The sequence below is a fragment of the Pezoporus flaviventris genome, unplaced genomic scaffold, assembly GCF_033815535.1.
Source record: "Pezoporus flaviventris isolate CSIRO_AGI_PZ_B2104156 unplaced genomic scaffold, CSIRO_AGI_Pfla_v1 ptg000005l, whole genome shotgun sequence".
NCBI classification, from domain to species: domain Eukaryota; kingdom Metazoa; phylum Chordata; class Aves; order Psittaciformes; family Psittacidae; genus Pezoporus; species Pezoporus flaviventris.
In genome coordinates, this window is record NW_026892553.1 from 10,534,695 (window position 1) to 10,556,687 (window position 21,993).

At 40.8% G+C, this 21,993-nt stretch overlaps 1 protein-coding gene and 1 long non-coding RNA gene across 5 annotated transcripts in view; both read left to right on the top strand.

The window, feature by feature from the left end:
• The first annotated feature begins 4,134 nt into the window (after positions 1-4,134).
• LOC133265448 (uncharacterized) lies at positions 4,135-6,332 on the top strand. Its single transcript, XR_009741959.1, has 3 exons — positions 4,135-4,298; positions 4,621-4,754; positions 6,211-6,332. It is a non-coding gene; the product is annotated as an uncharacterized LOC133265448 (long non-coding RNA).
• Positions 6,333-7,885: 1,553 nt separating this feature from the next.
• Positions 7,886-21,993, top strand: part of MTM1 (myotubularin 1) — a 41,157-nt gene continuing 27,049 nt past the window's right edge. The window contains exons 1-5 of one of the 4 annotated variants that reach the window (XM_061445977.1): positions 7,886-7,918; positions 9,999-10,154; positions 19,234-19,305; positions 20,283-20,355; positions 21,846-21,940. In XM_061445977.1, coding sequence (XP_061301961.1) covers positions 19,243-19,305; positions 20,283-20,355; positions 21,846-21,940 — 231 coding nt within the window. In that variant the 5' untranslated portion in view covers positions 7,886-7,918; positions 9,999-10,154; positions 19,234-19,242. Of the gene's footprint in view, positions 7,985-9,998; positions 10,155-19,233; positions 19,306-20,282; positions 20,356-21,825; positions 21,941-21,993 lie in introns of those variants that run through there. The other 3 variants (XM_061445976.1, XM_061445975.1, XM_061445979.1) reach the window with 3 other exon arrangements.

Sequence of the window (21,993 nt, forward strand, 5' to 3'; positions counted from 1 at the left end):
ACCTCACAATCCTTAATAAATACCTATGTTTTCCTGTGCCCTTTCAGGATAGTTGATGGTGTCCTCAGCAGCAGGGGACTGTGAGGCACAAAAGGCTCAGGACTGGAATCCCAAAGATACTTAAGTGCCTAATGAGGCAGGCAGGCAGACACCAGTGGGGTTTTTCAAGTGTAGTTAAGCAGGACTGGCAACCATGTCTCATGGCCAGTGGGTTGTGCATGACTGTCTGTGCACCAGTTTGGATTTTGTTTCACACATCTGGGAGGATAAGCTGGCTGTTTCTGTATGGCTTGTTGTGGGCAAAATGGGGCTGTGAGTCAGGCCTCTTGGTGTCTTAATTTTCCAACCTCAACAGCCAGTTGGCTCATTCTGGCCAGGAGAGCATGCAGCCCAGCAGGTAGGCAGTGGAGGATGAGCCATGGATTTCACCTACTTTCTGCGCAAGCTCTGAGACATGGCACACCTTACCCTGCCAGGGCTCACAGTGAAAATGTGAGTGGTTCACTCTTCTTAGCCAGTATTCCTGTCAACAAGGTCTTTGCAAGTGCCACCTCTGAATCTTGAAGAGCACGTGGAGTCTTACTTCTGCTTCAAACCTCCAGATCTTTACTCTGCTAAGGTGTTTTGGCTTATGACCTGTGGTTGAAATAACGTAGCAGTATACTACTAATAGTAATGCAGCAAGTGCGCAGAAGGGGCAAAGCAGACCTGTGGGGAAACGGCAGGAGAATGTGATGAATGTGAGTTTTGATCTATCCCCAGAGGAAGCAGGAAGCTCCCCTGTGTAGCAGGGATGTGTGAAGGATGCGTGTTCATATGGGGAGCAGCCTGGCTTTGGCCTCACTCTGCAGCACAGCAGCTCCAGTGTGGCCTAGGGGACTGTTGCTGGTCTGGGTAGCCTGGTGCAGCGTTATCACTCCAGTGCCAAGATGGCCATGGTTCCAAGGTGGAATGCTGTGAATGTAACATTGCTGGGGTGTACCTGAAGTGAAGGAATGAGGGAGAGGTAGGGACAAAGGGCACATGAATGTCCTGGAGACAGATTTTACGGCTAGGACTTCACTTACAACCTCAAGTGATGCCTCTGCACAGGGATGGCCTTTCCCTAAATCCTGTGGTCTGGTCACCTCAGACCAAAACCTGCTGAAATGTAATGGTGTCTTTTTTGTCAGTGGAGGGCTGGGAGTGTGGTTGGGTGGGTTTGATTGTTGGATACTTGCTGCTGCTCTGCAGAGTCCTTTCCTTTGTCTGGGGAGGGTTTCTAGCCCAGCAGTGGGCTCATCACTGTAAATCAAAAGCTGCTAGTGTCCCAGCCAAGCTTTGCACCTCAGTTTACCTACCCATAAAATAAAGGTAGTCCGTCTTCCACAGAGATAGTTTGATGGGTAATTGGTTAACACTGATAAAGTACTTTGAGCAGCTAGGCCTGTAAAAGTGCCAAGTATTATTATTATTATTATTATTATTAGTCCCATGTCTTTGCTTTGCTGTGTCAGCCAGATCAAAGAGTCTTCTGGTACTGCAGCAGCTTCCTGCAGCCCCTGCTCCCCGCTTGACACAGGGCATGCAAAGCAGATTAGCCTGCAGCTGGCCTTTTCAGCCCAAAAGCAGCAGTTCCTGCTGCCTGCAGCGGGTGACTGACTATCCAAAGAGAAACTTAAACTAAATACTTGTAAATGCTTGGCTGTAACAGGCTGAGTTTTGCTGCTTGAGTGACTGAGAACCCAATCCCTTGTTCAAAAGGGAAATGAGTTTTCCAATGAATTTCAGGCCACGCTCCGAACCTACCTGGAAAATTACTGTTCTGTTGGTGTTTTGCAATTTGTGTGGACAATTGTACATTTGTAGTTATTTGCAGCCACTCAGAGACTGAGTTCCTGCTGTTCAGCTACCTGAGTGCTCCAAGAGGCTATCTGCTCTCACATTTGCAATTTGCCTTTAACGTGTTTCGTGATCAGTTTTTCCCCAAACAGTGGAAGTCATTTCTTACAGATGTGGCATTTATAGCGGTTCTGAATTTTTAACTAAGGTATGCTTTTTTGATGGGCTTTTTTTTGGTTGGTTGGTTGGTTTGTTTGTGGCTTTGTTTTTTTTTTATCTCCTCACACACCTATACATTTCCTTTATTTTCTTCACACACATGATGATAACCTGCCATGTCTGAATGGTTGACGGGAATCCCAAGTTTATAAGAGATGAACTGGTGAGTATTTGGGAAGTGACCCCCTTTTCCCTGGATGCATACTCTGTGAAACTTAATTCTTGAGAGCCCTAGTGTATTTTGAATTTGGTACAATCAATCAACAGCTCAAAATCATCTACTGGGGGGAGGGCGGGGTGCCTAGACACAGAAATGCTTCTATCAGACTCCTTCTCAGAGGAAACTGGCTAGAACTAAGTTGTGAGATTAATACAACACTCAACAGAGAGGAGCCCAACATTATTTACTAGAAGTAGCAAGAAAAGGCCATTGTGTCCTGGAATGGTTACCAGTGTGTAAGCCAGAAAACATGCCCATGTTTCCAGCTGCTATGCCAAAAGCTAACACACTAAGCCACGTATAAATCTACCAGCACAGGCTTTTCCAGCACTCTCTCACAGGGATGTGTAGCCGCTTCATCATTTTATCCTCTGTTTCATCTTGCAGACATCTCCATGATCGACTGGTTTAGAAACTCAAATGTCTGACAACTCTTGAGCTTCTTATGCATGGCTAATGTACCCAAGAGTGCAGCAAGACACCATCTGCAACCATGCTTGGCCTGGCATGAAATCAGACAGGGAAGCTCTTTTCATCTTCTTGCACCTTGAGGTCTCATCCCAGAATAATGTTTTCATTTTAATTGTCTCTCAGTAGCTAACTTTATTCCTGGTGTCAGCATCCACAGTAAACACAAAGATAGTTTTGCCCCTGGCTGTGGCCATAATAATAGCTGTAGTACCTCTTGTCTACATCTTCAAACTTAAGCTGTGAGCTATTCTGGAGAGCAAATATATTCTTTGTGTATTTTATGCAACACAACAAGGGCCTGGTCTCTAGAAGCTACCATAATACTACTACTAAATAATAACTCAACACAGAGATTAACACAGCCACACAGAGACTTTCTGATTTGGTACATTAACTTCTTATTCTTTTCATGCTGTGAATGTAAGCTGTAGATGGAGATACAAAGTGCTGTGAAGATTACTGTAAGTACTCTGATCTTCTGAACCCTGAATGGAGGTCGCAGTTGTATAATAAATTGCATTAAAATATAAATGAAAAGAAATCATGTACAATTTTTCCAGCAAGAATTATTCACAAGAAGCTTCATGGAAGAAATGGCTGCATTAGCCCCAATAAAATCCATTATTTCTTTCAGGTAGCTGCTTGACGCTTTGCTAATTGTCTGAAGAAACCTGTATCAGCATCTGATGCGATATTCAGGGCTTCCAAAGACCTCACTTGGCTCAGTGATTTTGCAGAGCTGAGAGGGGTTTTGTTTCACTCATTAGATCAACTAGAGAAAATCCGCTTCATAATATAATGATTTTCTCCTACTCACCAGAGTGCAAAGATGAGCCAGGCTAGCTGATCGACAGCAGCATGGCTTTTTCAGTCCCACGGGAATGATCCTTGGAACCATCGGAGTTAAGAGAAAATCATTCATTGACTGCTGCAATGGAGATTCCTGCTAACACAACGAATACCAGTTGTTTTTAATCCTGCCAATAAATGGCAATTTTCTCTAACAATGGGAAAGAAAATTGCATCTGAAACTTTGGAGAGCCCAGAAGAAACTATATTCTCAGTTCCTCTAACTATGCACTGTCAGCCGCTGCTGACACAGGCTTGAATCCAATGTGAAGTTCATCACCAGCACCTGAGAGTGCAGAATTTCTTTAGAATTAATTGGTCAGCTGGGCTTTAGAGAGAGAAATCATAGAATGGTTTGGGTTGTGTGGGTAAAGCTCTGATGGATAGTGTTGCCTGGAACAGCTTGCCAACTCATTGGTTGCCTATACTGCATAAGCAGTCACTACTGCTGACAATGTGACAGCAAATACTATTATGGAAATCAAGTGAAAATGTGTACTGGTCTAAATAGTTGCACATTTCTAAAGAGGAGGGGCTTTCCCAGTGCTGACCTTTCTACATGCTCTCTGCTGTTTCTGTGACCTCAAGACTCTTTGCCGCTCAGCAGCTGCAATCTGCTGCCTGGAGCTTGTCCGAGTTCAAAACCTAACTCCTCTTCATCAGGAATGACAGCTGAGAGGGGCTGTGCTGTGTTTTCAAAATGCACAAATGTTCCACTGTGAGTATAAATGCTGGTGGAAATGTCTCCCTTCCTGTCCTGTCAGCTGCCATGACTCTTGTGCTGTAAAACAAAGAGTATTTCTGAGCAGAGTGTGTATCATCCCTGTTTTGACAGCCCATCTCTCTTATGCTCGTTGGCATAGTTAAAATGGTGCTTAGAATAACTTACATGCTGAATTTTAAGTGATTCAGACACTACTGTAGTTTAAGTTGTACATGTGTGGACCTTGTCAATGGAAGGAGGGTGTCAGGGGGCTTCATCTTACACAGGTTTTTTATGCTGATAAATTGTTCAATGCCAATATGCTGTGTTTTTACAGGCTATCTTAACTATAACAACTGCACTGCTGTGGTCTCAGTTGCTCTGTGCCACTAGAGTTCTTTTGGGATTTGAATTGAACCTCAGCCCTTCAGAGAACTTCAGAGCACAGAGCAAAAGCAAAGCAATGAACGGGTATTAGTCTGAAAGATCATTCTGTTTTACGAGCTCTATTTACACACTTAACAGGTAACTTTCCATTGCAATTTACATTGAAGTGAACTGGAAGCTTATTCCTTTGTGTGCTATTTAATTTAAGAGGATTTTTTTCTATTTCTCTTAATTTGGAACATTGTTCTGAAGGTACTAAAATTAATTCCACTAACAGTTGTGGTAATTCAGTGGCTATTACTAACTTCCAATTGTTTGTTTCTTTTCATCCAAATTCATTCCAGTTCTCTCAAAACCTTTTATTTACTATGCAGATTAGGTATGATGCATGTGAGGATGAGTTTGCCTTCTTGTGAAATGCAGCTATTTCTCAAAAAAAACCCCATGCTAGCTGCTTCTGCTATTTGCATGGAGAAAATGATAGCCTTTTCTTCTACCTAAATATAAAACCAGCAAGTACCTGATATTAATTTTCTCTGTCTTTGAAGACGAAGAATCAGCATCTAATGGGAGCTATATGTCTACCAGTCACAGCAGATGTGTGTGTGTGTGTATACATACACGCATATATATATATATGTACGCTTTAGTTGCCATTTGCCAGGTTTTGGTGACAGCAGTACTGTGCATGACAGAACTTAGGTATCTGAAAGCTAGCATGTGCCTGATTTCACAATAACAAGTATGTACATTCAGTCAGTATTTCTGAAATGGTTCCCAAAATACAATTGCTATTTCCAGCCCTTGGGAGTAGCAGGATCCATAAATACAACAAGCCTCTTACATAACTCACCTTATTGCTATTGTGAGTCAAGCAGCAAGGGGCAGATATTTTTATATTTTTTTTTTAGGGTGCTATAGGTGTTTTATTTGGTAACATGTTCCTTGATAAAGAAATGATTAGGCTAATTGAGGGGAAAGGTAGCTAGAAATAGGTTAAAGAGGTCTTAAAAGTACAGCTTAAAAGAATTAAATCTGTCAGTCTTTATTTAGCAGAGACAAAAATAAACATCAAGTTAGCAAACAGAGGACAATAACAGGAAACAAAAGGTGTAAGGGGCACAGCACTAGAAAAGCCAAAGAATCACTGATATACCATATCTTTTCTAATATCTAACTCACAGAAGGAAAAAAAATGAAAGCATGTGAACATACAGACATACCTATGTGTGTATGATGTGTTTAACACTACATTGACTTTGCTATTTAAATATCAGACAGAACAGCAAAAACTGTTGCAAGGTAGATGGATATAAAGCATCTTTAACTTGACTTATGGGCTTGATGTAAACGTGCAAACGCCCCACCTCCCCTTAGTTTTGCCCCTCTGCTCACCAGAATAGCAAGAAAACAAGTTATTATTATAATCAGATATGGTTATGCTCCCAAATTATACTTTGTTGTCACCAGTCTCATAATACCTAAATTTCTCCCCAGCATCTCAGTTCCACATGTGTGGTTATTATTTGCATTTAGATAGTGCTACAAGACCCTGTTATGGATCAGAATCGATGCAAGGAATGGTCCTTCTCTGAAAGCTTTACAAGGTATGAAATGAGAGAACTGAGGAATACAGGCAGGAGATGCAGCATGAAGAACTGCCATGCTGTATTGTAGACATTACAGGAAAGAAAAGTTTTAAGAAGAGTTTTGAAGAAAAAATATCAGTAACTCTTGGGCTGTTTATAGGATCCTTCTAAATAAAAGGCAGCCAAAAGAATGCACAAAAGAACCTTGTTAAATGTATTACAAGTGAGCTGTGAAACCTGGCATTGTGAGTTAGATCTGAGCAGTGAATGGAAATGGCAAATAAGGTGAAGACAGGCTACCAAGGCCTTCCAAAGTAAAAGACATCTGGGTAGGGATCAACATGATAGAGTAGGCTGAGCCAGCACAGGGATGAAAAGAGAGGAATAACATGGTGGAAATGACAGACTAAGAAAAATGGTCTTTATAGCAGCATTCTCAATAAGTATGAGCAAGACAAGGTTATATTTTCCAAGGCCAAAGGAAAGGATGTAGAGGTAATTGAGATTTGAGAAGATGGGATTTTTAGCTATATGGACAGATTTAGACGTAGCCTGAACATAAAGGGCTAGGGAAAGGTCTGAGTCAAAGATGATTACATACAGACAGATAATAGTGTAATAGATAAAGTAGAGAGCACTTGAGGGAGAAGACTTGACACTATTTTAACTGTACTGAGCTTAAAATGACATTAGGGTTGTCAATTAGCCAGTTTTTATCCAGATGGTCCAGGGATTGGACGCTGGAGTATTTGTGTGTTGTCTGGGCTGATCATGACCCAGGCACCATACCCTGCAATACAAAAGAACAAGGACCAGGCTCAAAAATAGAGACACCGCCTAAATATCACACATATAACTTTAATAACGTATGCCCTTACAGATCCAAACAGCTACCCAGTGAATCATCAGCCGGGTGACTCAAAGTACGTTTCTTCCAGCTCACATCATCTTGTGGTGCCTGACCATGCAGGTGTGGGACTCACAGGGCGCCTGGGGCTGTGTGCAGCAGAAGGTGAAGTCACACTGAACAGTTGGAGATGTGTTCCTGAGCATCTTTGTGACCCCTCTGGACTTGCTCCAACAGGTCCATGCCCTTCTTGTGTTTGGGGCCTCAGAGCTGGACACAGAACTGCAGGGCTGTCTCATGAATGCAGAGCAGGAAGCAGAGTCATCTCCCTTGACCTGCTGGTCACGCTCCTTTTAGAATCCTAGAACCAGCTAGGTTGGAAAAGGCCTTTAAGACCATCAAGTCCAGCCGTTACCCCGGGACTACCAAGTCCCCCACTAAACCGTGTCACTGAGGGCCTCATCCACACAGTTTTTGAACACCTTCAGGGATGGTGACTCCACTTCCCTGGGCAGCCTGTTCCAATGCTTGGCAACCCTTCTGGTGAAGAAACTGTTCCTAATATTCAGCCCAAACCTCCCCTGGTACAGCTCGAAGCCACCACCTCCTGTCCTACCGCTTGTTCCGTGGCAGGACAGACAGACCCACCCGGCGCGCGGCCCCGGGCCCCGCCTCCCCGGACTACAACTCCCGGCAGGCAGCGGGGTTGTGTCCCGAGGGCCGGAGCAGGCGCCGGCTGGTCACGTGAGCGCGCGAGGTGGGCCCGGGCTGGGTGTGCTGGGCGCCGCACTCGGGCCCGCGGCGGCGTCGCGGTGAGCGGTTGTGGGGCCCAGTTCAACGGCGGAGCTGACCCGCTCTCGGCCCCGCTCCCCGGACAGGTATCCGGCCCTAACGCCTGCCCTTCCTCGCGCATGGGATCCGCTCCTCCCGGCCCCCCGCCGCTGTGCTCGGGCGGGGACTTTTGCCGGCCCGGGCCTTTCCTCTGGCCCAGCCCCTCTCGCTCGCGACCACAGCCACTTGCCTCTTCGCCTCCAGGGGTGGTCAGGGAGGTTGCTGGAGGCTGTTGCGGGGGTATCTCCTTGCCCTCCCGAGCACTCTGGGGACCCGCGGGCCGTGGGCCACCTGTGGCCGGCAACCGCGGGGACAGAGACTCGGGCTGAGACTGGAAGGGTGGTAGGACAGGGACTGGGCGGCCCGGAGTGGTTTGTTGCTGTTCCTGACGTGCTGAATCAGTCTGAAATCAAGCCGTTGCTGAAGCGCATAGGCTAGCGTCATTGCTTCAACAGCAAATTCGAGGTTGCTGTTGAACTCTTGATTTTTACCTTTCCCGTAAAAAGAAGTTCTCCCCTGTTACATTAAAATATTCCGAGTGCTCATTATTTCCTTTCAGACTTTTAAGTCGCTGTGGTATTGATCTCTGTGTGCCTTGAATTTTTGTTCTGAAGCATGTGTCTGCTTTCAGCGTTCACGGCTAAAAAGCTGAAACCTTCCATTTCAGAGCAAACGTTTTTAGTTGATTTAAAACAAGAGGTGACTCCTGCAGATGCTAGATGGTTTCTGCCTGCTGTCTTTGTGCTATGGCAGTCAAACCGATTCCTACTTTTGAGTGATTGATGGGTTTTTGGGGGGGTTGGTTGGCTTGTTTTTGTGTTTTTATTTTCCAGATGCATTTTGTGTAATTAAGGGCATGAGAAGGGAATTAGCTGTACTCTTTTTGTGGAAACCCCTGTTTTTCTTGGTACTATAGAAGGCAAATTCAGTTTTCAAGTTGTGTAGATGTTGAATAATTTGCAGTTGGCCTGTAAACTGACTTGTCACAGTAGGTACTAATCAAAACTATGTTTAAAAAGCCCATGGCTTTTCTGTTTTGGGGCATTATTGTGCTTATTGCGTGCTAGTAGTCATATATTTGTTTATAGTCAACTGCTTTTGAAGGGCAGATATCTCATGATAAAGGATTGGTGCTATGCAAAACCAAAACCTCTGTCCTGCTACAGTTTTTTATTTAAGATTAATTTGTGGCTTAGGTAGTTAAAAAAGTTAGGCTGTACAGTTATTAACAAAGCTGGTAAGTGCAGTGAGCCTTAACGCACAACATACAATGTTTGGGGCTGTATATAGCTCCACTGTGTGGCAAACATCACAAGAGTTGTGATACAGAAGAGTGTTCAGTAAAATGTGGGATTTTCCTTTTTTGCACTGTTTCTCATCCTGTGCTTGGTTAGAAGGAAACTCTCAAAAGATGCACTTGCTGAAGAGATGGGCCTGTAGCATCACTGAGGCTGAGCAAAGTCTAATGTATTCCTGAGCTGTAGAGTTAGTGTTAACTAGCAATAGTTCATTTGGAATGCAAGACCAATTTAATGAGAAGTAACTGTAAATCTTTAATATCATATGTGTCCTTTTAAAGGAGACAATTTGTGTAAGAACGCACATTAGGTAAAAGTAAGTTTTGTTTCATGGTCTGTTCCTTCTGACTGCCAAGTTACATAGCAGCTTTCATGTGAAAGTCATTCCTGCATGTATTCTGGGAGAGGAAACAAATGGCAGTATTCTTTGGGAAGGCATGAGAGAGGAAATGCTTAACTGTGTGCTGAAAGATGCCTAAATATGTATGGGGAACAGAAGCATGGTTAAAAGTCTGCATACAATTTACACATTAGAAACATTTATCTTAAAGCTTTAGAAGAGAAAGTTCTTTCCAATTCCAACTACTTGATGCCAAACGTCCTGACACAAAGCATAAAAAGGAACTCTTACTGGCTTTTTTTTTTCTGCAGAATGTTTTTAGTAGCAGCTATTCTGGGGTTTGCTTCCATTCTAAAAAGTAATTTTGATTGAAATATTCTGGCAGTGCTAACAACATCTTCCTACCTGTTTCATTCCTGTCAGGGGCCAGGTACAGCACAAAAGTCAAATGCTGTTTGAAAGTTGAAGAAATGAGCACACTGTTATCCTCTCATCTCACGCTGAACTGGGTGTCTCTGTATTTTCTACAACTGAAATGACTTATTAAACCTGGAGGCTTCTGCGCAAGCAAAACCAGAAGTAAGTGTTTTAAAGTAGGCTGGGTTAAGCTTTTGTGTATGATAGGGTGTTTGCGTCAACAAAATCTAGGTGATTGGTGCATTACCTCTTTGCTGGGTTATTGTTTGTTACAATGGATGGAAAGGCTGTATGCCGAGATGGCGTGATCTGAGTGGACCCATTAATGCATAACACATGCAGGCAGATATGTAATGCAGAAGTATCAGACTGTCTTTGCTCAGCAAGCTACCTCCCTGTTGCTTGGAAGGGAGTGCACTCAAAAGTATGGTGCTGCCCCATATATGATTTAGGCAGGATAGTCCCAATCACCCCTTTCTTAGGGACTGAAGCAAAGAATGGTTTGTGGATGACTTCATCATAGTCACAGAATCATGGAATGGTTTGGTTGGAAAGGACTTCAAAGGTCATCTAGTTCCAGCTCATTGTTTTAAACAGAGACACTCTCAGAATGGTACTTTCTTAATAGTATTACGTGTATTCAGAGAAGCAAATCATGTAGTGGAAGAAGAAACTAAACGCAGCAGAGGAAAGAGAATGAGTCTGATGCATTGGTTTTACATGTTCTCAAAGGAAAGCTGGAGGAAAGCCCAAGCAGGGGATGTCATTGTAACTGTTAGTATAATTTTTTATACAGTATATTATTATATAACATAAAATTTCTGTTTCTCTTGTGGAATCATCAGTTATATCTTTAGCAATAGAACTACAGTGACCTAAGGGGATATCTTTCAAGAAGAATGAGCAAAAGCAACTGAAAGCTTTCTTAATAGAGAACTTTGAAGTTGTATTTACTATCCCATAGGCTTTTCTGTCAACTGCATCAGCTTTTGACAATGTGGGAGGTATGCATTCCCTGCAGGGAATGCAGTGTAGAGAAAATAGACTGGGTGGGTTTAGAAAGCCATGGATCAACCTTCAGGCATAGGTTTCCTACAGATGTAATGCTGATTCTAGAGGTAATGTGACAAATGGTTCTCAAACAACTCCACTTGCTTCTGTCATGCTACCTAATATACCTAAATTTAACAGTTACTTGCTATACAGGGCTATGTGTATAGAGGGAAAGCTACTGCTTTCTTTGATCCACTCATGACTGAGCTTTCACTTTAGAATTTGGCAACCAGATATTAAGAAAGAGTCAGGAAAAAAGATAATCATGGCAAGAGAAAGATATTATGCATAGAATAATACAGAAGCAATAAGCTCGTAAAAGCGGACAGAAATAATTGTTGCCATAATTGCAAGGAACAGACTTCCGACGATTGCTAGAAAACAGGCCTTAGCAAATAATTATATTGTTGCTGAAGTAGGTGCTGCTTTTTCTTGTTACTGTGATATAAAGCATGAGAACTGTCTAACAGGTCCATCAGTAGATAAATTACTCAATGTCCGTGATGGCATGTGTCCTACTATATCATTGCTCTCTCACAAGGAGCTTGTAATTCTCTTACAAGAAAGCTTGCCAGGATAAAAGCCAGGGATATCACCCTAAGCTACATTTTCAGTATAATTTGAAAAGAGGAAGCAATTGAGTTGATAATTAGAAAAAGTAATGTTACAAACTTATGTTGAGTCTTGTTGGAAGTTGTGATTTTCTTTGAAAATGAGGTGGGAGTCAGATTCCAAGAGAAGTTAAGACAGTAAAAAAACCCAACCCACCTTCAAACAGAGACAGCAGAAATATCAATCACGGCAGAACTGAAGTGTTTGGGGTTTTTTACTCTTTCCAGCTTTTTTTTTTTTTTTTTTTAAGAAACATATACACAGCAGTGCACAGGATCTACTGCACTGAGAAAATATTTGCCAAGCTTTCCACAAAGCTACTTGTTGGCACTTGTAGAACTTTGTTGTCAGGATACTATTTTTTGTTAGTGCAAGGTTGTCCTTCTAATGTCTTCAAAACTACCTGGTATCGTAAGCCTGTAAAATAGGAGTGGGCAGGCAACTGGTCCACTTCTGATTTGTTTGTTGAATTAGCAGCCACTTGACTGTTGTGAACTTTTGTTCGTTTGCACTAGTTCGTACTGAGTCCTCTGGGGATGATGACTTGCCCTTTCAAATACAGGGCACATTAGGGAACAAGAGAATGCTTTTCCTGGGAGAGGAGCCTTTCTGATTCTTCGCAAACAAATTCAGCAGTGGGTGTGGAGTTGTACAGCTTGCAGAGAGTTGGCAACTTAAGGAATTCTGGAGTGCTTTTTTTCTAGAAGACAGGAAGCTGGGTTGAGAATTGGAGCTAGGGAAGCAAGTAGCTCCAGATTGCAACTTTTTGAGAAGTGGTATTTCTTTTGTAGGATCCAGGGTTTTTTTTTTTTTTATAATGCATTACTGATGAATTTGATTAACTGACTTAGAAACTCCGGTGCAGAAAGGCAAATACTAATATACATTCTACCTGCACATTATCCCATTGATGCTATACTGCTGGCATGCTTTCTGTGTTCTAGCTATGGTTTGAATTGAGAAGCCTTTTGAAGAGACTTGAAAGCTCATATGGTTTGTCTGGAAAATGTACACTTAGTAACTACATGTGAATGGGGCATGTCATTTAGACATTAAGGAAGAAGACCCACCAGTCTCATATCAGTAGAATGAGTATTGCTTGAGGAAAGGTAAGGGCTGCAGACTCCATTACTAAGAGGTTACACGTGGAAGGATTTTACACCCTGTAAGTGTCTGTGATGGTAAGTTAAAAATAGGAGATTCCATGATCACCACTCCATGTCAACTCCACTCTGGAATAAGTACAGGTAGAAGTTTATGACTGGATGTGTGAAGGTGGTTTGTTGGTGTGCATCGTAGTCGATACATTCAACTCTGATGCCTGAATTGGCATTATTTTGGGCCTGGTTTTAATGTCAGTACTGTATTATTTTTAAATGTTAAAATCTATTTTTCAGTTAAGTAGTCTAAATGTATCAGGTCAGAGAGCATGGGTGACATCATGGTGAGTAATAATTGAGGACTGGAGGACCTATTCTATGAAGACAGGCTGAGAGAGCTGGGCTTGTTCAGCCTGGAGAAGAGAAGACTCTGAGGAGACCTTAGAGCAGCTTCTACTGCCTAAAGGGGGCCTATAAGAATGCTGGAGAGGGAATTTTACAAGGGTATGTAGTGATAGCACAGAGGGGAATAGCTTTAAACTGAAAAGAGGGTAGTCTTAGATGAGGTACAAGGAAGTAGTTCTTCCCTGTGAGGGTGGTGAGGCAGTGGCACAGGTTGCCCACAGAAGCTGTGACTGCCCCATCCCTGTCAGTGTTCAAGATTGAGTTGGATGGGGCTTGGAGCAACCTGTCCTAGTGGAAGGTGTCCCTGCCCATGGTAGGGGGTTGAAACTGGATGAACTTTAAGGTTCCTTCCAACCCAAACCAGTCTGTGATTCCATGATTTTGTAATTCTAAAATTTTATTACCCTTTAATAAGATGAGTGACTACTTTTGACTTCATTAGATTAAACGCTTATTTACTGAAGTTGCTGATGCTTACGTCAGTGACTCTCTGATATGATAACTTGGATGCTGTTGCTGGCTTGACCTTTGAGGACTTTTGCTTTTCCATGCTTTTTTAAGGATTTATGTTTCTTTATGCTTAATATGTGAAGTGGACTGCTGTTACCTCCCCTTTCGCTCCCTTCATGGTTGCTTTAGCTTAATTTTGCTACTGTCTTAGAAATTCCTAGAGCCTTGCCCTGTTCTAGATGTTATTTCTGAAACCCAGTGTATCCTGTGTTATCTCTTCTGTGCAGTCATGATGCTGACAGATGTGGTTTTGTTTTTAGGACCTTGTATTTTATGCTTTTATTTTATTAGGGGAAACATAAGGCAGCATATTCATACTGTCTCTGTAGGTTGTTACTCTACCAAATAAACCCCTACAATCTTTGTATGACACCAGCATATCTTGTCATTAGAAACATGATGTTTTATTTCTTGCATCTTCTGTTTAAATGAGGGTGCAAGAAGCTTTTCTGTTTCCCTGCACTAACCTACACTTACCTTTCAAGCACTTAGTTGTTTACTAATATGATGCTGGTTTTCTTCCCTTTGAAATAATTCCTTATTTGGCATGAGGTCTAACTATGAAAATAACATCATTTTTTAATTTTGACTGGCAGATGCCTTGCAGATCTTAAATGATTAACCCAGAACACTCATTGCTTTCAAGTTTTAAATAATTGCCCAGTTGTAACTCTTTTCGGAAGTCTTCTAGTTGTTTTCTGAATTACTATGACAGCAAATGGAGAGGTTTAGTAAATTTTGTACCTGTATTTTTAGGAGAGGCCTTGGAGATGCACAGACTTTTTTCATTCTTGCACAAATCATTTTCTGGAGCAGGTTTATTAGAAGTTTGGCTTTATCCTGTGTCATGGTTATTGATGTGTGACAGAAATTGGAATGCTTCTAGAAAATGTTATAACTTTTTGTTGCTCATTTTTACTATATTGATAAATCTGATATTTGTAAAAGCATCCAGTTTCCCTTATTATTTGTTTAGATATGTTTAGATGCCCACACAATAACTGTTTCAACATATAATATGTCAATAATGTTTTTTCATTGTGTTTACCTCTTAGTATATTCTATCTCTTCTGTGTGGGGTAATTTAATTTCCTCAATGTTTCCAGATTAACAGTGAACATTACCGACTACAGAAAGTTTAAAACTTCATTATAGGTTAAGTGTTGTCAAAATTGTTGTTGCTCCAAATGATTGATACAGGTACAAATTTGAAAGTGGATTGTCCAAAGTTTTAATCCAGTGATGGACAGTCAATAATATTAAATAGCTGGAAAGTGGTGCTCACAATTTACTTGGTGCTGTTTACTTGATCTCAGATGTTTGTGATAGCAGTCCTTTGTCAGGTGCAGATTATGTTGTGCTTGGGAACAAACTAGTTCTTTATGTATGTAAAGATTTTAGGCTGACACACGCATGGCTCAGTTGTATAACGGTTACAAATTATTTGGTGTGATTCTGGTGTGAAAGACCAGCAAAATGTCAAATTAGCTTTGTTTCTGGATCATAAACAATGAGAATTAGTTTCACCAGGATGTTGTTGGTCTAAACATGGCTTATAAGAGTTTTGGTGGTCTTTCCAAGCTGCACTGCACACGTCCTCTAATCTGTTGGCAGTCAAGAACCTTAAGAGTAGCCTGTCACTTCAGGTTTCTTAACCCTCAAAAGCTTATTTACATGTTTTCAAGTTTGTTTAGATTTTCTGGGTGGGTATGTGCTTGTGTTATTCGTAAAGAACAGATTGGATCCTTGAATTGACTTCTTAAAACCTGACCTTCAGTGCCTACCCTTTCAAATGTGATTGTGCCTCCATTCCCATGAATCCTAGGAAGCACAAGTATAATATTTAATGAAAATACAGATTCCAAATAGTGTCATTGTTATTGTAAGATCATTGGAGCCTACATTTCTTGATAGTGTTACTATATTAAGTCCTGGTAACTAACAAAGCTTTGTTTATTAGTTCAAGTTAAATCTAGTAAAATTGCTTTGTCTCCTTGCTATTATGGATTCAGGGAAGAATGCTCACTGTTTGGAACTTCAGAAGATCATAAACAAAGTTGTCTGATTTGTTTTAAATTTGCAGAGTAATTGTGCTTCTGTTCAGCTGCTGACAAGCATGAGGTTTGCATGGTTTTCAGTTTTTTGTATAGAAGTGCATACAGGTGATAGTGGGAAATAAGTGTTTGCAGTGGAAAACTACTTGCCATATTTTTCCCTCTGTGGAAGGACTGCTGTGGCTCTGTGATAATGAGAAAGTTGTAGCTATTTTAAGACTACGATGGAGTATGGTTTTGAATTGTTCATGGCAATATTACTTTGGGAGGTTGCCAGAAGCTGCTGCTGCAGTTTGACAAAAAAAATATTATAAAAGGAAATAATTCATGTTAATTTCAAATGGTTTTGAAATCTTGTTTGCTCTTTTGGCACAGAGGAGCCCACTTCTCTAAGGGTGTGTCTTTGTTTGATCGGTAATTTTAAATGAGAACTTGATCTTCTTTGTTGCCTGAAGATCATAGAAGCATAGAGTAATTCAGGTAGGGTAAGACTTCAGAAGGTCTCCCCTTGCTCAAAGCTTTATTGGGTCTTAAAAAACTCTAAGGATGGAGTCTGCAACCTCCCTAGGTCTATTTTCACTGCCTCACAGTGCAAAAGGAGGTTGGACAGGGGGTTTATTTAGTTTTTCCTTAAGTCATTCTGGAATCTAGTTTGTTTCAGCTGCTGTTGTGTGCTGTCCTGTCATCACTCACCACTTTGAGGACTCTGGCTCTGTCTTCTAAGTAACCACCTTAAAAGTACTGGTGGGCAGCTGTGAGTCCCACTGAAGCGGTCTATTCTTCAAGCTGAGTAATTCCCAGCTCCCTCAGCCTCTCATTATAGGGCAGGTGCTTCAGGTTCTGCTCCTCTTGGTGATCTTGCTGTCTAGTGGGTGTTTTATAATGCAAAGTTTAATTACATGACCATAGTTTATTTAGAGAAATGAGGGAAATGTGGGCGGTTATAAATGTGCTTATTTGTATCTGGGTTTTTCAAGTGTGACTTGAATTCAAAGCGAAATGGAGGTAGCACAAAAAAAAAAATCACTAACATAGTGATGTGACTGGCATTAATTTTGGTGAAAATATTTTATGGATTTACAGGAAAACAATCTGACAGATAACACCTTCAATACATATTAATTCAACTTAATTAACTCTAAATAAGCCTGATTTGCATTAGTGAAGTGTTGGAAATGAAAGAGTAGATGATTGTAATTCTACCGTGAAATACTCTGTAGAAATTGAAGTAGATGAGTAAATTCATTCTCACTAAGTATGTTTAGAGAAATCAGCCTCATGGGGAATTGAGGGAATGTTACACAAAGTAGATTTCCATACACTGAAACACACACACGAGGGTCTGCTGTAAGAGCTGCCAGGCATCTTGATGTTTGAAATTGCCTGGTGGGGTGACAGCGTGGAGGGGAGGTGAGCACTTTCCTGCTGTCCTGTCAGGTTCTACAAAGAGACATTTTTTTTGAGCTTCTGAAAGGATCTTTGCTTATGAGGTTGGGAAAAGTTACAGTCAGTGAGTTGTACTGGGGAGTCAGATGATTATCTTGGAATCGTAACTCACTTTATGTGCTACAGCTCAGCCAAAACTTAGTGAATGTGCAGTAAGGGAAGGAATAATGCAGAAAGCAAAGGAGGAAACGGGAAACTTCTAAAACGCTTGATGCCATTCCCTGTGTGAGCAGCAGTCATTGGAGGTAGTATTGAAAGGCATAAAGAATATCCAAATGAGCTTTTGTTCTCCTGAGCTTAGGCAGTGGGTTGGCACGAGGTGTGCACCCAGTATCCCTGTGGGCTTGCATGACCTCTGGTGCAGCTTGTCTCTCTGTGGCTTTGCTGATGGAGTAGTTGCGTTTGCAAGATCAACACCTAGAGTGTGCCTGTACCTACTGCAGTTAATGTTTCCATTTGGCAGTGCAGGTCTATTTAGGGGTGCCACATCTTTTTAAGAAGTCACTTTTCTAGGGCTTGTTTATGCTCACATGTCTCTCTTGGTTGGTGCAACCTTAATTTAAATTTATGTGAGCTGAAATTAAAACCACTGTCTATGCTGACGTAGAAAAACTGGGGCTGCTGTGCTTTTCTTTTTGTCCCATCTGGTGTTTCTCACTTAAAATATGAACAAAAACCATATGGAAAACATTTTAAAACAAGCTTCTCGGTAAATATACTTTTAACCTTTACAAGTCTCTCATTATTAGGAAACTTCTGTGAATTAAGGAAAGTAATCTGAACAAATACTTGATGTTCACAAGTTAACATAGCAATGTAAAAAATGTTAAAGCTGCCTTAAGCTTGATAGTATGCTAGATGCTGCAAGGAAGAAAAAACGTTCTCTGAAGATTATAAGCTTTATTGTCAAAACTCGGGTCATGGTTTTCCAGCTTCTTCACACAGGCACATTCCTGTATTGTTAGTGTAGCTTCAAAGCATTTTTGATCTGGCAGTTTGTGTTGCGGTTGCTTGTCTGGAACTGTTGCAGTGTCACTGCGAGCTCACTGTTATGCAGGAGCATGGGCTGATTTGTCATGGTGCAGGGAGCTTGGTGCAAGCTTACCAGTGTTGAAAGGGGAGTGAAAGTGCTTATTTAAGGCTACAGTGTTTCATTTATGGAATAGGAACAAAGATGGTATGGTATGTAATCACCTCTTCCCCCCCCAACAGTAAGAACTCAAGATTGTACCTACTTGTACGATGGCACAGTGGCTTGACCCAGGGTGTGTGACTAGTGAAAAGGAAGTACAATGTGCCACAATTACTGGCAGTAATTGTTTGCAGTAATTTCAGAAATGAGCGTTTTCACAGTGTTTGTTCTAACGATCCCCTGTGCTATGTCAGGAAATGATTGAGATGGTGAATCTGGTATCATGTGATTCTGTCTTTAATCAATAGCATTTAAATAGAAATAAAATCCTTTTCCTTTATAGGAAGGAAATCTCAGGGCTGTTCAGACGCGGAGGCCGGACACTCCCCCTTCTGGTGTGCTAGCTGCAGTTTCAGTTTAGGAAATGGGAATTGTTTTTAAATGTGAAAGTGCTGTAGAGCATTTTTCCTTCTATGTACTGATGTGCTTGTGATTTCAAGTGCTGTGCCATAATTTTAGGGTTTGTTCCTGTTTTCCTAAATGGGGAGTCTTAATACAATTACTCCAAGTAGGATGCATTTCGTAATATGTATATCCTGTTGCTTAAAACAAATGCTAATGTCTCTTGACTGAACTAATAATAGTATTCAAACACCGGAATTCCAAAATACTGCTTGAGTTGAAATAGACCTTATAATAAGAACCAGTCCCAGAGCTAGTAACGGATTTCTTGGTAGATTTGGATGCTTTAAAATAGTGACCTTCAGTTACAAGGCATTGTGTAATTTTTAAAATGAAGAGCAACTTGCAAAACATTCCTGAAGGTTCTTGATGTCTACCTCTGGACCTCCAAAGTCTAAAATCGCTCCTGTAAATGGAACATAGTCCAGGTGGAAGTTTATGTCTCCCAATTTGTGCTTTCTCATCAGATACCCAGTATGGCCTCATCATCAACACCTAAATATAATTCAAACTCCTTGGAGAGTTCCTCAAGTAAAAGGGTGAGTGGAGCTTTTTTCATATGTTTTATGTCAAAGGTCATCAGAGATAATTATCTTCCATATTTGGGTAGAAATTAATATTTGAATTTCTGCTTTCTTGAATGTATGTATGTATTTTTATTACTAAGATTCTAATGCAGTTAACTGAGTTGATTTAAAACTTTTTGTAGTGGATACATGAAATACCCTATCTCAAATTATGAGTGCCTCCTTAAAATCGGTTCTAATTTACTCTTATTCTGCCTTTCTACAATGAAATATTCTGTGGCATTCTTGAAAGTTTTGGTGCTTTGATGCTGTAGAAGGACTGTCTAGTGCAATTTGTAAGATACACCTAGTTATGTTTGGCTGGCTTGTTATAATAATGTCCATCTGTAGCGGGAAATACATTAAAGTATTCCAGATCATGTTCCCTTCTGCTTTTGATGCTGTGTGGCTGAAGAAAGTGTAACCTGTGTGCAAGAAAATGGAAATGAAGGTTTTATTTAGCTTTTTAGACATTGCTTCAGAAACAAAGATTATTTTCCTGTTAATCATTCTTGAAAACTACTGAATGTGGGAAAGTCATCAGTGAGTAGATTGTGTGTAATGGTTGTGAATATGCTGCTTAAATGATTTCAGTTGATTTGTTCTTCCAGGCCCAGTGTATTCAGAAAATTAAATGCAAAAAGCTTTCAGAGAACTTTCAGTATAGAAATTTAATTCCAGTTTAATATAAATACAGTTAACTATTACTTTAAAAGGAGAAAGACTAAAACATTCTTATGTTTCAGAGCTGTTCAACCTTCAAATATTTAATAGTTGCAGTTTAGGAGAATGAGGTGTATTCTGGTATAGTTCAGTCTGTCATTTTCTACTGTGGAAGAACCTGGTTTTCTGTGCAGAAATTACTTCTAAGATGGTGGTGGTTGTTTTTAAATCTGGAACTTGAAGGAGTTGTAAATAAATACGATGTGCTGTTGTACTTCTTTCTTTAGAATCTAAAAGATGGAACTAACTGGGAACAAAATGAAGAAATACCTCGTCTGCCAGGAGAGACTAGAGTTACAGGTATGAAGCTATGTAGCTGCCTAGTGCAGTGTGTGTTCAGGAGTCTGCCATATACGTGTCTTACGTATGGCATATATTTATCTTACTGGATTGTTTCATAATTTGGACTACTTTGGGCTGGGTGTGGGTGTAAGTCTTGCTAAAGTGGCATGCATTTTTTTAATTGTGGTGTCGACTTTTTATTAGTAATCACAAATAACTTTTTAAGTCTGAAATCTTTGTTTGAATACATGGTAGATCCTCCGATACAAAGAAATGGCAAGTGAAGATCTGTCATAACTGTACAGACCAGGTAGCACATGTCTAGTAACGAGAGCTACTCCAAGCTTTCCAAAGTCAAGAGAATTCTACCCACTATGTATTGGCATCTTGTGTAGTGAACCTTAGCCCAAACTGACTACCCTAAGTACAGTCTTGTGCTTCCTTGACCCAACATGGCATGCATGTAGCTACTATGCACTTGTTAGCTTTTACATGCAGTGGTGTTGTAGCATAAGGAGGATTGTGTACAGTGGTTTGATGGAGGCTCTTCCTGGGATAGAATCTTCCACTGATGGAAATTTGTGTTGGGATATCAGAATGCAATGGAAGTGGTCTGTTTAATTTGTAAAGCTTCTCCTTCCCCCCTTCCCAGGATTTGTTAGGTGGGTTTGTAAAGAAGATTGGCTGAAGTGGAACAAAAGTGGTGATTCAGAGGAAGTAGTTATATTATTAATGAGGAAAGTTGTGGGGAAGGCACGAGGGAGAGTGCGTGGGATTAAGATGAATGTTTGATATGAACCTTATGAAAATTGTGCTTTGGGGCAGCACGCTGGAAAGGGCATGCTTGTTGTGGAAGGCAGATAAATGGATTGGGCTAAAGAAACAAGTGGACAGGGAGAAATAGGTGGTTTGTAGTGCTTCACTTAAGTTTAATGGCATTGCTTCAGTTAAATCTTCCTGTTTTGAGTAGCATGTGTTAGTACTCATTTTGTTACTGCCCTTGCTGAAACAGTGCTGATGGCCCTCCTGTATTTGATTACTTCAAATTGAAATACAATGTTTCTCTTCAGGATGGTGAGTTCCCTAAACACTTTAAAGCTGGAACTACTACTTTAACGCAGAATTGGTTACAGAGCACTGAAAGATGTAATGGTATCAAATAGTGTATTTGTTCTGTGATAGTGAATAGATTGGTTTAGTAAACACAGAGAGGACTTAAATCTACTCGCTGTGTGTCCTGCCCTCTCCTACATAGTGCTGAGAAGAACACAAACATAAATAGAGAAGGCTGCTGAAATGTGCTGATTTAATTTGGACAAGTGTAATATATGAAACTTCCACATTTTCTTAATTCAAGTGCTTAAATTCAGATTTACTGCTTTCTAAATTCATTTGAGTGCAGCTCTCTTTTTATTTTACTGCTACTTAACTAATGCTGTCCTTAGCTCTGATTTTTTTTTTATTTTTTTATTTTTTGCAATCTCTAAGAAATGCTGCATTTCTTACAGACAAGGAAGTTATTTATATGTGTCCATTTAATGGCCCTGTTAAAGGAAGAGTGTACATCACAAATTACAGGCTGTACCTAAGAAGTGTGGAAAATGTGAGTAATATGCCACAATTACTTCTGTGGGATGAATTGGCTTTAACCCCCTT